This window comes from Hyla sarda, chromosome 11 (genome assembly GCF_029499605.1).
Source record: "Hyla sarda isolate aHylSar1 chromosome 11, aHylSar1.hap1, whole genome shotgun sequence".
Lineage (NCBI taxonomy): Eukaryota > Metazoa > Chordata > Amphibia > Anura > Hylidae > Hyla > Hyla sarda.
In genome coordinates this window covers 96239658-96257485 of record NC_079199.1, presented here as the reverse complement: position 1 = coordinate 96257485, position 17828 = coordinate 96239658, and the positions used below count along the sequence as shown (strand labels likewise).

At 43.3% G+C, this 17828-nt stretch overlaps 2 protein-coding genes across 5 annotated transcripts in view; both read right to left on the bottom strand.

Moving 5' to 3' along the window:
- TMEM121 (transmembrane protein 121) overlaps window positions 1-6358 on the bottom strand; it is an 84062-nt gene extending 77704 nt beyond the window's left edge. The window contains exon 1 of the mRNA XM_056545342.1: window positions 6322-6358. The gene's annotated coding sequence lies outside the window, so the exon portion shown is untranslated. The remainder of the gene's footprint in view (window positions 1-6321) is intronic.
- A 4114-nt stretch (window positions 6359-10472) lies between these two features.
- The window catches only part of TEDC1 (tubulin epsilon and delta complex 1), a 55696-nt gene continuing 48340 nt past the window's right edge, over window positions 10473-17828 (bottom strand). Inside the window, exon 8 of one of the 4 annotated variants that reach the window (XM_056545337.1) lies at window positions 10473-10949. In XM_056545337.1, the coding sequence (XP_056401312.1) occupies window positions 10611-10949 (339 nt within the window). In that variant the 3' untranslated portion in view covers window positions 10473-10610. The remainder of the gene's footprint in view (window positions 10950-17828) is intronic. The other 3 variants (XM_056545339.1, XM_056545338.1, XM_056545336.1) reach the window with 3 other exon arrangements.

Genomic DNA, 17828 nt, shown 5'->3' with positions numbered 1-17828 from the left:
CCATTTGCACAACAGCATGTGAAATTGATTGACAATCAGTGTTGCTTCCTGAGTGGACAGTGGGATTTCACAGAAGTGTCATTGACTTGGAGTTACATTGTGTTGTTTAAGTGTTCCCTTTATTTTTTGAGCAGTGTATATAATAAAGTCGGGGAATCTAGATAAAATACAAACACTGTCATTGCCATAGTCTGATAATTTTATGTCACTTTACTGTCTGCATGCTTAAAGGGGTACTCCGCCCCTAGACATCTTATCAGATGTCTATCTTATTCAGATGTCTGATCTCAGGGGGGTCCCACCGCTGGGTACCCCTGCGATCTTGGCTGCAGCACTCCAGACATCCGGTGCACGGAGCGAACTTCGCTCCATGCCAGATGACTAGCGAAGCGGGGAGGAGGTACTTGACGTCACGGTCATGCCCTGCTTGTCACGTCACGGCCACACCTCCTTAATGCAAGTCTATGAGAGGGGGTGTGACGTCCCCTTCCATAGACTTGCATTGAGGGGGTGTGGCCGTGACGTAACGAGCCACCGGCACTGCATCCTACACTCTAAACGAACGCCAGGTGCAGCAGGAAGATCGTGGGGGTACCCGCGATCAGACATCTTAGTGTTCCGCATATTAAAATAGACATTAAAACTCTACGCGATTCTCCTGTAACAAATCAAAATTATTCACATCTTGCCAAATCAAGCAAAATAGTATTTTCAGTAGAGGCTAAATGGCAGCTTTTAAAGTGTGCATTGAAGGTAACTACAGTTTTACTGATAGAATCGTGCAGCCATTGGCTACAGCATGTGGGCATGGGGGTGGTCTGCATACGGTAGTCACAATGTGGGACCGTACTCTTAAAATGTACCTGTACTTTCCTGGGATTTTTCTGAATAAACTGTGGCTGGGTACATGAGAAACTGCAGTATTTCTAACCATTTTATGACGTGTATCTGCCATTTTCAGTTTTCTGAGCATATTTTAAGAGGGTGGACACAAGCAACTAAGATATTTTTCAGACACTGCACACATACAGAAGGGAAGATTCTGCTCTCACATGACTCTCTAGTACATGCTCAGCAGTAGCAGCATAAAGGACATTTTAGAGTAGTACTGAGCAGTGTAAGCTTCAAAAAGGTAAAATAAAAGACTTACTACAAGCTGCAACCCTGTCACTGCCTCGCTCTTTATCTACTCCCCTTACTATATGGACTTTTATGGGCATCATCTCTTAAAGGGGTTATCCAGTAATAGAAAAACAAAGCAAATTTATTCCAAAAACAGGATCATAACTATTCTCAGGTTGTGTGGTTTCATTAACTTCAACTAAACTGAACCACACAGCTTGAAGATAGGGGTGGTGCTGTGAAATCAGCTATGTTCCTATAATCTTGGATAACCCCTTTAGGTGTATTTTGCAATGAACTGAGAGTGAATGATGCATGCAGAAAGCAGTGGGGGAAATTGGCTCATTAGTGGACAAAGATGGCTAGGTAAACATGGGCTTTTTTCTATTCTTTTCCTGCCCCAGCAGCAGATCTTCTGTTCATAAGATTATCTACAAGTAAAAAAGATTTGAAGTACCTACCACTCTTTCCTAGGTCGGGCCATCCCAACATGTTTAGCTAGAGGGTGAGTTTCTGAAAAAATGCCTCTAAGAAGCCAAGGATTTTATCGTGGGACTAAGGTAGTGCTTACCACAACTGAAGTCACAGTGCATGTGTCTACCTTTCCAAAGAAGCTGCATATCTTACATCTTTATACACTGCTCAAAAAAAATAACTTAACACAATGTAACTCCAAGTCAATGACACTTCTGTGAAATCACACTGTCCACTCAGGAAGAACACTGATTGACAATCAATTTCACATGCTGTTGTGCAAATGGAACAGACAACAGGTGGAAATTATTGGCAATTAGCAAGACACCCCCAATAAAGGAGTGGTTCTGCAGGTGGTGACCACAGACCCCTTCTCAGTTCCTATGCTTCCTGACTGATGTTTTGGTCACTTTTGAATGCCGGCGGTGCTTTCACTCTAGTGGTAGCATGAGACAGAGTCTACAACCCACACAAGTGGCTCAGGTAGTGCAGCTCCTCCAGAATGGCAAATCAATGCGAGCAGTGGCAAGAAGGTTTGCTGTGTCTGTCAGCGTAGTGTCCAGAGCATGGAGGCGCTACCAGGAGATAGGCCAGTACATCAGACCTGGAGCAGGACCGCTACCTCCGCCTTTGCGCAAAGAGGAGCAGGAGGAGCACTGCCAGAGCCCTGCAAAATGACCTCCAGCAGGCCACAAATGTGCATGTGTACACTCAAACTGTCAGAAACAGACTCCATGAGGTTAGTATGAGGGCCCGACATCCACGGGTGGGGGTTGTGCTTACAGCCCAACACCGTGCACGGTGTTTGGCATTTGCCAGAGAACACCAAGATTGGCAAATTCACCACGGGTGCACGTGACATGTGACAGACGTAACAGAGTCTGGAGACGCCATAGAGAACATTCTGCTGCCTGCAACATCCTCCAGCATGACCGGTTTGGCAGTAGGTCAGTAATGCTGTGGGATGGCATTTCTTTGGGGGGCAGCACAGCCCTCCATGTGCTTGCCAGATGTAGCCTAACTGCCATTAGGTACCGAGATGAGATCCTCAGATCCCTTGTGAGACCATATGCTGGTGCGGTTGTCCCTGTGTTCCTCCTAATACAAGACAATGCTAGACCTCTGGAGTGTGTCAGCAGTTCCTGCAAGAGGAAGGCATTGATGCTATGGACTACCCCGCCCGTCCCCCAGACCTGAATCCGATTGAGCACATCTGGGACATCATGTCTCGCTCCATCCACCAATGCCACGTTGCACCACAGACTGTCCATGAGTTGGCCACCTCATCAGGAGCATGCCCAGGCGTTGTAGGGAGGTCATACGGGCACGTGGAGGCCACACACACACACACACACACACACTACTGAGCCTCATTTTGACTTGTGTTAAGGACATTACATAAAGTTGGATCAGCCTGTAGTGTGGTTTTCCACTTTGATTTTGAGTGTGACTCCATATCCAGACCTCCATGGGTTGATAAATTTGATTTCCATTGATAATTTTTGTGTGATTTTGTTGTCAGCGCATTCAACTATGTAAAGACGAAAGTATTTCATACGATTAGTTCATTCATTCAGATCTAGGATGTGTTATCCTTAGTGTTCCCTTTATTTTTTTTGTGCAGTGTAGAAAGTGCTCAACTAGGAAAGCTTTGCGGCCAAAAAAGGACATTAAGCCAAAACTAAAAGGTGCCCATTGGCGGAACCTGCCCACTTTGTCAGGTTCAGTCGATTGTCTAAGGTGTACCGTAGCCGCTCCACCTGCCGTGATGACCACTGCTGCTGGAACCTGGTGTTTTTTTTAAACGCCGGGTGCTGCAGGAGATCACAGAGGGCCCAAGCAGCGGGACCCCTGCGATCAGACATCTTATCCCCTATCCTTTGGATATGGGATAAGATGTCTAGCAGCGGAGTACCCCTTTAATGTATTGTTCTGGGAGAAATAAGCTGGCAACAGAGCTGTCTGGCTGCAGCTGAACTCTCACCTCCCAATAGAAAAACATTAATGTTTGGCTGCGCCGAATGTTCATGTGTATGGGGAGGTCGGAAGAGATAACTGTTATTGAAAATGTATGGCAGGGTTTTAAGAGGACCTGTGGCCAACCCAAAAACTTGAGATACTATCATTAAAGAGCTAAGAGGGGCCTTGATCAAACACCTTTTTACAGTTTCTTGATACGTCCTCCTGTTCCCGAGACGTGTAAGTTTATTGTTTGTCTTAAATTCCAAAATTTAGTTAGGTGGGTGTAAACTTAATTTTAGTAATGGGAGTGTTATAGGGTAATGGGCAGGATTATACACTCAGGGGGTGTGAATGCTGTATATTGAGGGGCGCGTATGTTTAATACACACTCCCTGACGGTGGCTGAGGTATCCAGCACCCAGCGTATGGAGGAGCTTCTTGCGGTGCTCCCGGCTGAGGTGGAACGATATGGTGCCACGTGGCTGCCGTGGTCCCAGTTTTGCTCTTCCCCTAGGTTTCGGAATCTCTGTTGCCCGATATCCGCTAACTGAATTGTTGCAGGTTCATATAGTGGGGCGTGGAGGGTGGGGGGGATGGGTCCGGCACGGGATGTCCTACTGTTTTTTTTTTTCTCTTCACCTCCCCCCCCCTCTTCCCCCTTCTCTTCCCTTGTTTTTTCTCCCTTCTCTTGTTGTCATTGACCTCCTGACCCCTTCAGTTCTTTGTCCACATTCTCTTCTCCCCTAAGAGACTTTGGCGCCTTTTCTTTGCTTACTTTTTCTTTTCCTACTCTATGACTCTTTTTACTTGCCTACCCATTGTATACTTGTATTGTCACTGTAGTGCCTGGACTTGGACAGGCCATCTACTTATCATATCTCATCCTTGTCTTTGTTGAATTATCCCTGATTTTCTCCTCTTCTCTCTTTATCTGATGTCTAACCCTTCCAATGGACCAAAACTATGAGAGTGGCGAGGAGAATGCTCTCCTATCCAGGTTTTCTATACTACTATTCTAAACATACAGTTATGTTATGATTTTGCAAGTTGTTATTGGTTAACACTTCTATTGTGTTGCTTATCCTATTGACTGTACACCGGATTTATACTTGGCCTTGCATGGCCACTATGTACCTTCTACTATCTTGCTGTTCATATTTACCGGTTGTTTAAAAATAAAGATGCTTTGAATTTGAAAGAAAAAAAATTTAGTTCACACCCATCTAAATGAGTCCCCGAATTGTCAGACAAACTATAAACCCTTATATCTTAGGAACAGAAAGTTGTATGAAGAAACTGTAAATAAAGATGTTTGATCAAGACACCCTAAGCTATTTAATATGTATAAAAGGACCAGAAAAAAGAGAGACCGGAGGACAACGCCTTGTGTATTACCTTCGGCAAGGAGGAATATAGTAGCACATGGACGACCTCACTGATGTGGAAAATATGCCTGTGACCCTAGAAAAAAATGGGGTACCGAGATGTGGAGACGCTGCTGAGCCGGATGGTCAAAAGAACAGGGGCAACCTGTCCTGAGGGGGAGTGGAAAAAGATACCGCGAAACAAGGACTTTGATTCCAGGCGCTGCGGACTCTTTAACATTGAGTGTAGAGATGCCAGGGATTTCATTTAAAAGTTCATGGCAGGACCATTTATTGGTAAACAAATAAATAAAAATAAATAAATAGCAGAAATAGGTAGATGACGTGTCAGATCTGCATTGTCCATTGATGTGCATGGTACCTTTGGTAATTTTATGTACACATTTTTATCATACCATTTCCCAATAAAAATTGCTGTTCTATGAATATCTTTGCAGACACTTCAATAGAAAACAATAGCGGCACCATAACCACTCCCTATAGCAGTTTTCACCTATGGAACCTGGATGTACACTTCGGGTATTCAGGGAAATGACCAGCGGTGGTGCTAAGACAGTATCAAATAGCATCTATATGTAACTGAAATAATAGAAACAAAAAGATATCCTGTACTCACCGCAGCAATACAGGTCATACGACTCCTCTTCTGGACCTCCAACAGATAGGCAGACAAGGCTGGCGTGGGGAGCTCAAAGGCGACTGGCGACGGTTCCGTGCAGCGTGGTGCACTTCTTCCGGCCTCAAAGAAGCGCGCCACGCTGCGCAAAACCTTCGGCAATCGCCTCTTAGCGCCCCACGCCAGCCTTGTCTGCCCATCTGTTGGAGGTCCAGAAGAGGAGCCGTATGACCTGTATTGCTGCGGTGAGTCCAGGATATCTTTTTGTTTCTATTATTACAGTTGCCTATGAATATTTTTGTTGTGTACGCATACTTTATTGGTGTTGTATCTACTATAAGAAACAAAACTGTAAATTTTCAAAAAACCTATTGAAAAGTCAATTCGTTTTTTCTTTTATTTTTACATTTACTAGGCTTGGTTGAAATTAGTCCGGTAATCCAGTGCCGTACTGGATATGACAAGTTGGGTCTTTCACAACTTACCGTATGTCCCATAGGTTGAAATTAGGCTTGGTGTAGAACCTATAATAGATCTGCAATAGTTGCCCTCCAGTGTAGTTGCTCCAAATAAGAAACCATTCTTTTGGGTTACTAAACTCATTTGGGTTACTGGATTTTTTTGATCCTAGGTGGCAACTATGCTAAAACACCAGACATAACTGAACCTGCGCCCACTGCAGCATCTTGTTTTTGCTCGTAGAAATCAAGAATGGGGAAATAAACATGGCCTTTGGCAATTTCATAAACTGACATTTTGTACCTTCAGCGATGCGCTTCAGCATACTTCTGTTGTAATGGTTAGTTTCTATCTATTGAGTTGCTGTGCGCGAGTGCCAACTCTTCTGTCGATGACCGGGATTTAGGGAATTCTATTCTTGATAATGGTGGTGTCCAAAGAGAAAAGAAAAAACATTGTGTTATTTCATAACCTGACAATTACAATTCTTTGAAGAATCACACTTTTATCTTTTTAAGCATTACTTGTTTCAACATGGAAAAGCATAAATTAGGATGAAAAATTGTTGTACTTAATATAAAAGATTGGGTTACTATAACTTTTGCTCAGGGGTAGGGGACTGGTGGGGCGCTGTGATATGTTGATGCCACGGTCTTAGATTATTACTTCAGAGAGCTACTGTTTGCCAATTTCTTAGTAGGAAATCTTGATGTGTTTGACCGGCTTAATCATACGCTGAATTTTAATTTATATATAAAACAAAAAATAAAAATAAAAACCCTGCTGTGTGTAAAATCTCAATTCAAAAGATAATTTTGCAATGCAATTGTTCTTTTCACAGTGGGGAAAAAAAAAAAAAAATAACCCATAAAACAACACAAAAGCAAACGACTAAAAATCAGAAATAGACAACAATTTACCATACAACGAGGCGCACTCTGCATAGAACAAATACATTGCATATATTTTTCAGATTCTCATTAATTATTCATACATGCTAATTTCTAAGCTGAATATTTATGCAATGCAGTGATGCTGTAGTTTTATTTTTTTTAAAGCTTCTTTTGTAAGATCAAAAACGTCCATAGTAAATAATGTACAACCAGCAGCAATTCATTACGTTACCTATAAAACGTTATCCCCACCGGACATTGGTTTTCAACAGAAGTTTTTTTTCCCCCGTTAAAATATGCGCCATGGTTCGGAAAAATCTCAACTCAACTCAGAATCTGTATAAATCTTCCATATGCCTTGGGCTTTATTTCTCTGGTATGTTGCACCAATGGTCTTGCCTCAGCAGCAATGTCTTTATTCATTTTCTTTACCGCTTTAGTTTACTCCAAAAGAAGTCATATGGCAGATAAGCTAAAAGTACTTTTTTTTTTTAGACACTAAATGTAGCAAATATTCCATTAATGCAAAAGCAATTATAATCTGCTCTTTTATTACTAAAGGTGGTACTGGTTCGGGATAAATGTTAGATCGCAGGAGGTCCCATCATTCCGACCTCCCAAAACATCCCCCATTCCGGCACTTCTTCTTCTGCACCGCTTCTTCTCCCTACATAGGGGTGGTCAACATGCCCCCTCCATACATCTCCATTGGAAAGTCAGAGATACCCAATTACATCAGTTTGTCTCTTCTATAGAGATTAATGGAGGGCGTGTGCCAACTCCGGCTCCCTGCAGGTAAAGAGCCGGGAAGGAGATTGCAGGGAGTCCCAGCAGTCGAATCCCCTGCAATGTAACACATTTTGCTAAGCTGGATGGCCCCTTTAAGTAAGGCTGTAAATGCACATTGCTGCAATATCCAAACTCAATGGTACTGACAAAGATTACTGAGCACTGTACCCAATCACTGCTCCAAACAGAGACACCTAGGACTCACCTTACCTTGATTGGTGAAGGTCCCAACAGTTAGACCCATTCCGATCAGACACCTATCCTGGTGATAAATTGTCATTGTCGTAGAATCCCTTGGATACTTGGTCCATGAAAGGAAAACCCATCTATGATGTCTATAAGTTCTAAAGTGGTATTTGTAGCCAGAGATTTATCATCATGAGACAACTACTTTTAAAAGGGATTATCCAGGATTTTTTTTTTTTTATATATCTCAACTGGCTCCAGAAAGTTAAACAGATTTGTAAATTACTTCTATTAAAAAATCTTAATCCTTTCAGTACTTATGAGCTTCTGAAGTTAAGGTTGTTCTTTTCTGTCTAAGTGCTCTCTGATGACACGTGTCTCGGGAACCGCCCAGTTTAGCTGCAAATCCCCATAGCAAACCTCTTCTAAACTGGGCGGTTCCTGAGACAGGTGTCATTAGAGAGCACTTAGACAGAAAAGAACAAGCTTAACTTCAGAAGCAGAAGTACTGAAAGGATTAAGATTTTATAATAGAAGTAATTTACAAATCTGTTTAACTTTCTGGAGCCAGTTGATAGATAAAACATTTTTTTTCCAGGATAACCCCTTTAAAAGGGGTATTGCCATCTTGACAACTATGGCATATCCACAATTTATGCCATAAATGTCCCCTAGATATGGGTCCCACACCTATCTTGAGATCAAAGGATCCGCCTACCCCCTGATGCCTCTGGCCTGTGTGTGGCAAATGGAGGTAGTCAGGAAGCCAAAAATATCTAAGTGAGCTGTTTAACACATTTTGTTTAACCCCAATTGATTATATTGGGAGCTGCATAAATTGTTTGCACCACAAGCACCACAATGATGTTTACGGAAGTCCATGATTTCTGGAAACAAAATGGCGTGCTGAGGTTTGCAGTTTTCAGCTTCCTAACCACAGCTAGGTTGGAGATGCTGGGGGAACCTCGTTCCCAAATGGGAATTCCCCTTTACTGCCATGTTTGTGCACCATAAAGAAACGGCTGTTATTTGCTCTGCAGCCTCTTTTTTGCCCTACAACAACTGAGAAAATGGATGTAAAGCAAAAAGGCGTCTGTTTTTAAGCGATTTTCTGCAGAGAAAATGGCTGATTATACAGTGTCAGAACATAGCTTAAAGGGGTACTCTGCCCCTAGACATCTTATCCTCTATCCAAAGGATAGGGGATAAGATGTCAGATTGTGGGGGTCCCGCCGCTGGGGACCCCCGGGATCTTGGCTGCAGCACCCACCTGTTGCGGCTTCCGGAAACGCTGGAGGCTTCGGCTCCCGACCAAGGTGAAGGGAGATCTTGATGTCACGACTCCGTCCCCGTGTGACGTCACTCCCCGCCCCTCAATGCAAGTCTATGGGAGGGGGAGTGACAGCCATCATGCCCCCTCCCATAGACTTGCATTGAGGGGGCGAGGCGTGACGTCACACGGGGGCGGAGTTGTGATGTCACGATATCCCGTCACCGTGGTCATGAGGCGTTAGGATGAGAGCCTCCAGCGCTGCCGGAAGCTGCAACAGGTGGGTGCTGCAGCCGAGATCCCGGGGGTCCCCAGCGGCGGGAGCCCTGCGATCTGACATCTTATCTCCTATCCTTTTGATAGGGGATAAAATGTCTAGGTGCGGAGTACCCCTTTAAGGGTGTTTACACAGTAGATTAAATGTTTTTCCATTGTAAATACCCACAATTTTTTCCCTTTCTTTTCAGTGACCCAATTTTGTTTTGTTGCTGAAAATTATACATGAAACCATGAAGTAAAAACAATCCTCCACCCCCTATCTTGTTTCGTATAGCATTTTTGTTTTGGTACATGTGTTTATTTTTCTTTTTTTCTGTTGCATTTTTCCTGTGGTTTTCCATGTTTTTTTTTTTTTTGATCATGTGATTAAAGGAGTACTCCGGGATAAGAAAGCTTATCCCCTATGCTAAGGATAGGGGATAAGTTTCAGATCACGGGGGGTTCCAATCGCTGGGGCCCCCCACGATCTCCTGTATGTGGGCCCCAAAAGTCAGCGACAAAAGGGCGTGTCCAATCACCGCATGACGCGGCAGCCAACACACCCCCTCAATAAATCTCTATGGGAGAACCGAGCACTGCATTCAGAACTCTCTGCCTCTGCCATAGAAATGTATTGAGGGGGCTTGTCAGCCGCTGCGTCATGGGGTGGTTGAAACGCGCGCTCTTGGCAAATAGCCAAAGACCCCGTATGGGAGATCGCGGGGGGGCCTCAGCGGTTGGACCCCCGCAATCTGAAGCTTATTCCCTACCCTTAGGATAGGGCATAGATTTTCATGTCCTGGAGTACTCCCTCAAAATATCTTCATGAAGAAACGCAACAAACTTTTCCGAATGCTTTTTCTTTCTTTTTTTTTCTCCAGAAAATACAATTATAGAGAGACCTTTGAGTGAAAAACACCACACACTGGTTGAAAAAAAAAAAAAAAAGGCACTTAAGGAAAGAAAAGACACCACAAAAACAAAACCAACCCTAGCAAAGCATTGTAGGTGGGTCGTTTCATATTTCCCTACTGGCTTCATTTGAGATTTGTGTTTTTCCAGCATTTCTTTTTACTGCGTGTGCAACCAGTGTAATAGAGGATGCAAAAAATAATAGAAACATGGAAACATTTAAAAACACCGCAAATTTACACAACAGTCCACGTATGACAACATTTTATTCTAACATCATAAAATTAACCCTTCGCTGGTGGAATACAAAGAATCCCTTCCAGCTCTTGAGTGATGTCATCCAGCCTTTTGCGGCACTGTTCTTGTAGTTGGTAAGACTCCGCTTCCATTGTACATATGACAGTCTGTAAATGCTTAGTCACCTGGGTGACGTGAACCTCATTCGTAGAACAATCCTTATTCACAGACTTGTGAAGCTTGGGTTCCTTGAGGAGGAGGCGATAGGAGCCGTGGATATCCTTGGCTTCGACAACCTGAACTTTACAATGTCCCATTAGCTTTCTTACCTCTTGCTTTATTTTCTTCAGCTCCTTTTTACCCAATTCTATTTCTATTTCTTTTATCTGTCAGGTAGAACGCATTGATTTTTTTTTTTATATCTTCGCTACAGGCTTTATGGCACGAAAACAAAACGTTTAGAAATTTACATAAAGCGGCAGCATTGGAAATTCTACAAGTGGAAATGATTAGTAGGAAAGATCATTTACTTGATAAAGAAAATGTCATTTACACCTTCTGAATGTAAATCTAAGGCACTGAAGGCTGGAGCCGCCAGATTCTAGCGTTACACATTTCAGTTCAGGTAACACTTCCCGCTGTAGAATCGAGAGTTGTCGAGTCTAAGTCTTTGTAAATAAATAAAGCAGCCGCCAGTACAGTAAGATGGGAAATGGTCTAAGATTTAGTCTGCTCCATATACCCTGATATTTCGTTGAAATACAAAAAAAGAAATGCATTTCCTCTGATGTCATGACCACAGTGCTCTCTGCTGACCTCTGCTGTCCATTTTAGGAACTGTCCAGAGCAGGAGAAAATCCCCATAGCAAACATATGCTTCTCTGGACAGTTCCTAAAATGGACAGCAGCGGTCAGCAGAGAGCACTGTGGTCATGACATCAGAGGAAATGCATTTCTTTTTTGGATTTCTCTTTAGTATACAGCCCCTAAAAAGTACTGGAAGGATTAAGATTTTTTAATAGAAGTGATTTACAAATCTGTTTAACTTTCTGGCACCAGTTGATTTAAAAAATAATGTTTTCCACGGAGTAGCCCTTTAAGTTATCCTGAAATTACTCATACAGTAGATAACATCTGACCATAGTTAATGTCATTTGACAGATGTTCTTTTGTCTATAGGGTCTGATGTCAAATCTCACCACCCAATAGGAGATGATGGGTGTTGGGGGTGTTGGGTGGGAGAGCTATTAAGGATGCTGAATGTCAATCTATACAAGTTTTCACAATATCTACAAAGAAAAGCACTAAGCGCTCCACGTGGAGTATCGCTAGTACCCAATGAAAAGGGGGAGGGGTTAGGTAACCGCTTACCAATACAGGTTGTGTATCCGCATATACAACAATGGAGAGCGTTTGTATGGGAAGCACATTCCTGTCTACAGCCTTCCTGATGTCGTGTTAGGGTGCATGCACACCACGTTTTCACTATACAGTTCCCGTATACTTTTTCAAGTTAAAAAACGTATAGAAAACCGTATGCATTGACTTAACATTGTAAACCATATGTCAAACACATTATCCGGTTTAGTCAGTTTTGAATCTTAAACGTTTTTTTCCGTTATTTTTATTTTTTTACCCGTACCCAAAACCATAGTCTACCACGTTTTTTTGTCCGGGTGAAAAACCGTATTAAACCATATACATTTTTTATTTTTTTTTACATGGGAGTCAATGGGAATGGTACAGAACGGTATGTGCGTACGGTTCCATACGGTTTTCACCATACGGTTTTTGACTTTGATTGAAATTCCCAGAAAAAAACACTGCAAACAAGTGAACCTTGATTCAAAATGGAGTGAAAAGTTAAAAACGTATACATTTTTTTCTTAAAAAAACTGATGCAACCGGACATCATTTTATTATTTTTCAAACCGTATACGGTTTTTAACCATATACGGGTTGAAATTTGTACAAATGTTTTGATACAGTTTAGTCAGGTTTTGAGGAATCCATTTTTCATCAAAAACCTGATACGGGATCTGTATTGCAAAAACGTGGTGTGCATGCACCCTAACAAGGAGTAGACCAGGACTTCATAGAGGTTCAGGAACTGCATGCGCAGCGAAACCCGATGCATTGTGGTCATTAAAGCGTTCATCCAGATGATCCTATGTCCCGCTACCTTTTTCCTGGTCAGCACAGTTCCTGAACCTTCCTGAAGTCCTGGTCTACTCCTTATTACAAGTTCTCGCAAGGACTGTGATGTAGCCAGCACACCTCACTTGCACGGACGAGCAGGGAGCCACTCCCCCATGTACCATAAAAGCAAAAAGAGAAGGTCCAGCTTGGGGATACATTTATAAAAGGCAAATATTTTCTTTTTTCAAGTTAAAATAATTACATAAATAACATCTAGTACGGCAATAGCCTAACATGTTTTACTCACTATAGGAGCTTAGTCATTGGACTATGACAAAGCTCCTGTAGTGAACGAAACATGTCAGGCTATTGTCACACTGGTTGTTATTTATGTAACTACAGTGATCCCTCAACTTACAATGGCCTCAACATACAATAGTTTCAACATACAATGGTCTTTTCTGGTCCATTGTAAGTTGAAACCAGACTCAACATACAATGTACAGACAGTCCAGATCTGTGAAACCTGTCAATGGCTGGAAGAACTGACCAATCAGAATGGGCATTTTACTGGTAAAACCCCTGTATTACTGAAGCGGATGCACTGACTGGTGTCTGGTAGCGCCCCCTACAGTACAGGGAGGTATTACATGTTCTACACTCTTTACCTGTATTACTGAAGTGTATGCACTGACTGGTGTCTGGTAGCGCCCCCTACAGTACAGAGAGGTATTACATATTCTGTACTCTTTACCTGCACCAGGGTTACCTGCGCCTTTGGACACCAGGTGAGGGCGACTCCATGTTACTTTTTCAGGACATTGTCTGTACTGTACAGGACCCTGAAGAAGATCCTGTCCTCTACATAGACCAGTGTTTCCCAAGCAGGGTGCCCCCAGCTGTTGCAAAACTACAACTCCCAGCATGCCCGGACAGCCAAAGGCTGTCCGGGCATGCTGGGAGTTGTAGTTTTGCAACAGCTGGAGGCTCCCTGCTTGGAAAACACTGACATAGACAGTGATTTACAGCTCCCAGCAGATCTTTCTTACTTTTATATGTAAGGATTTGCTTTATCTATATTAGTTATCTACTTGTTTTTCTTTAATCCTCACTTTTTCCTATTTTTGGATGGCATTTTGGGGCTTTAGAACCAATTACCAGGTTTCCATAGAGTTCCGGTCTCAACATACAATGGTCGTCCCAGAACCAATTAATATTGTAACTTGAGGGAGCACTGTACTTGAAGAAATAAAATCATTAGCCTTTTATAAACCATTCTCATGCTGGACCTTCTACTTTTGCTTCTCTGAATGACAACATATTATGGTGTGCATGTTTATGGTAGATTTAGAACAAATGGCTATTATCCGATAACAAGGCCCCAGTGATCTCCATACCTCAGAATTGGGATGGACCAAGAGGTATAAGGGATAGGGTCCTCATACAGCCGTGAATCTCATCTGCATTCCGTTTACATGTTCTCCCTGAAGTTTGTGTGAGTTTTATTAAAGTCGTACTCCCATTTTTGCTCGTCTTCTCTGGCCTCACAGAGATTGAATGGAGCAATGGCCGTGCAGGTGTGGTGCGCTACATTCATTTTGGGGAGAATTATGTCGCTCAGGAACAGTGGGTGTCCCGGCACCAGACTCTCCCATACCACCCCCCTAATCAGGTTATCCATTGGATAGGGAATATCAAGCTGAAAAGGGAATACACCTTTTGGGTAGGGTCACAAGTGCCATTTTTTGTTGCGTATATTTCCTACCACTTGAAGTCAATGGGTAGCAAAATACTAAGGCTGCATGATATATCGCAAAAGAAATCTAATTGTGATTTTTGCTTTTAGCGATATAGCGATACGGCCCCCCGGGAAAACATGCAATTATATGCTGGGGACGGCTCCTGTGGTGGGGCCGGCCAGAGCAGGTAAAAACAAATGTAAATACCCGTATTTATCGGCGTATGACACGCACCCCTGCCTGCGTGTTATATGCCGATAAATCTTCTGGTCACTTTAAATCAGTGACCAGCGGCGGCTCCTCCCCGCTGTGCTTTTAATTTTCCTTACCTCCCCCCTCCCTCATCATTCCCCCTGCTTTTTATAGTTTTTTTTTTTTTTACTTACCTGGCTGCGCTTAGGCAGGCCAGGTCAGACGGCGGGTCTTGCGGGCTGTGTGGTCATGAAGCAGATGAATGATGTCCTCTCCCGGGTCCTCTGCGCGGCATCAGTGATGTCACTTTTCATTTCCTGCAGCCGCCATGAGTTCAGAGTGCAGCGACTGCAGGAAATGTAAGGTGACGTCACTGATGCCGCGCAGAAGAGCCGGGAGAGGACGTCACTCATCTGCTTCATGACCACACAGCCCGCAAGACCCCCCACCTGACTTGGCCTGCCGAAGCGCAGCCAAGTAAGGAAAATAAAAAAATATATAAAAAGCAGGGGAAAAGGGGGCATGATGAGGGAGGGGGGAGGTAGGGAAAATAAAAATATAAAAAGCAGCAGAAAAGGGGGTATGATGAGGGAGGGGGAGGTAGGGAAAATAAAAAAATATATATATAAAAAGCAGGGGGGGGGGGGGAGTGATGAAGGAGGGGGGAGGTAGGTAAAATAAAAAATATATATATAAAAAGCAGGGGGGGGGAGGGATGAGGGAGGGGGGAGGTAGGTAAAATAAAAAATAAATATATATATATATATAAAAAGCAGGGGGGGGAAGTGATGAGGGAGGGGGGAGGTAGGGAAAATGAAAAAAAAATCTATATAAAAAGCAGGGGAAAAGGGGGAATGATGAGGCATGGGAAGCATGGCATAGGAGGAACATGATGGGGGGGATGATGACACAGGGGGAAATGATGAGGGGGGGATTATAAGACATGGGGGGAGGCAATGAGAGGGGTAAATGTGGTACAGGGACTGATAAAAGGGGAGGAATGATGTGACACTGGAGAGGACGGGACCAAACTGAGGTGCAGAAGAAATCAAAGTTGGGGGGATGATGTGGCATTTAGTCCAAGTCATTTATTTTACATTTATTTTATTTTTTTTAACTTAAATTTCACAGGTAAAATGGGTGTGTGTGTGTTATATGCCAGTGTGTGTTATACACCGATAAATACAATACTAAAAGTCAGTGTTTCCCAACCAGGGTGCCTCCAGTTGTTGCAAAACTACAATTCTCAGTATGCCCGGACCGGCAAAGGCTGTCGGGCAAGCTGGGAGTAGTACAGCTGGAGGCACCCTGATAGAAAAACACTGAGCTAAGTAAAAGGACGCAGTGAGAGAAAAAAAAAAAATTCTGCTCACCTACTCCCGGTCCCTGCAGATGCCGTTCCCCTCCGTGCGGTCCGGGGTGTCCTCTCTTCACCATTCAACTAGTAGGACCTTCCTTTCCCTTTTCAGCCAATCACTGGCCGTAGTGGTGTCACGTGTCAAACCAGTGATTGGCTGATGGGGAAAGGTCATTTCGGCAGCAAACACACTAGGTTTCCCGCAGAAGATTTTAAAACCGACCGGGAAACCCAGTGTATTGCTGCAGTACAAGAATGTGACAAGGGGGAGGAGAATGTGACAAGGGGGAGGAGAATGTGGCAGGGGGGAGAATGTGACAAGGGGGAGGAGAAAGTGGCAGGGGGGGGGAAGAGAATTTGACAGGGGGGGAAGAATGTGACAAGGGGGAGGAGAATGTGACAAGGGGGAAGAGAATGTGGCAGGGGGGAAGAATGTGACAAGGGGGAGGAGAAAGTGGCAGGGGGGGGGAAGAGAATTTGACAGGGGGGGAAGAATGTGACAAGGGGGAGGAGAATGTGACAAGGGGGAAGAGAATGTGGCAGGGGGGAAGAATGTGACAAGGGGGAGGAGAATGTGACAAGGGGGAGGAGAATGTGACAAGGGGGAGGAGAATGTGAAATGGGGGCGATTGGACATGAAATGGGGGGATTTCACAAATTTTTTTTTTATTATATCGCATCGCATATCGAAATCGCAATTTTTAGGCCCAAAATCGCAATCGCACATTTTCCCCATATAGTGCAGCCCTACAAATTACCCAGCAGATTTTGCTACCCACTGACTTCAATGAGTAGAAAAATATTCAGCAGCAAATACACAGCAAAATACAGCACGGGTGACCCTACCCTTAAAATTTTAGGAGAATTAGCAGTTTTTACCCCACATTATTCCTTTCACCTTGAAATCCCAACTAATTCGAACTTTTCTGTATGCAACACCCAAAGTTTAGACTCAGTGTAGGGAATGTTTATTTGTGGAACATGGGAGGAAGTTCATTAATTCTCTAATAGATGAGATTGATTTCGGTAATGAATTATAGGCGGTAATTTTAGTAGGTGGCGGTTTATTTTCGAATATTGCAGGTGCAAATCTGATTTTAGATCCAATCAGTCGTATATGTCTCAGTGATGTGGCAAACGTGAATATTAACTATAATTGTCCCACAGGTTCAAAATGCAACAGAAAAAAAAAACATATACTTTTATATATACATTTTTTTTCTATATTTCTAAATGACAAAATATTAACCCCTTGCCCAAAAACACCATTTATAAATGGCGCAGTGGGGTATGAAGCGAGCTCAGGAACTGAGCTCTTGTCATACACGCTTGGTCCCAGCTGCTATCAGTAGCCAGAACCCGTGGCAAATGCCGGACATCACCGATCAGGCTGAGGTCTGACATTAACCCTTTAGACACCACAATCAAAGTTGATCACAGCGTCTAAAAGTGCCAAATCTGTTCCCAGCAGCTCAGCGGAGCTGATCGGGACCATCCTGGGGAAATCGCGATGTCCCGATCAGTTGTAAGAATGGAGGGAAGTCTCTTACCTACTTCCCTGCCATCCTATCAGTGCTCCTATGCTGCAGCCAGCCACTGCAGGCTGTAGCATTCGAGCACCAATAACACTGATCAATGCTCTCCTATGGGGAAGCATTGATCAGTGTATGCAAGATAATCGTCTCTTATGGGGTCTAAAAAAGTTGAATAAAGAGTTTTAAAAAAAGTTAATAGATATGAATGAACCCTTTGCCTAATAAAAGTTTGAATCACCTCTCCTTTTTCCATTTTTAAAATAAAATTATGTAGACAAAAATAAATACTGTATAAACATATGT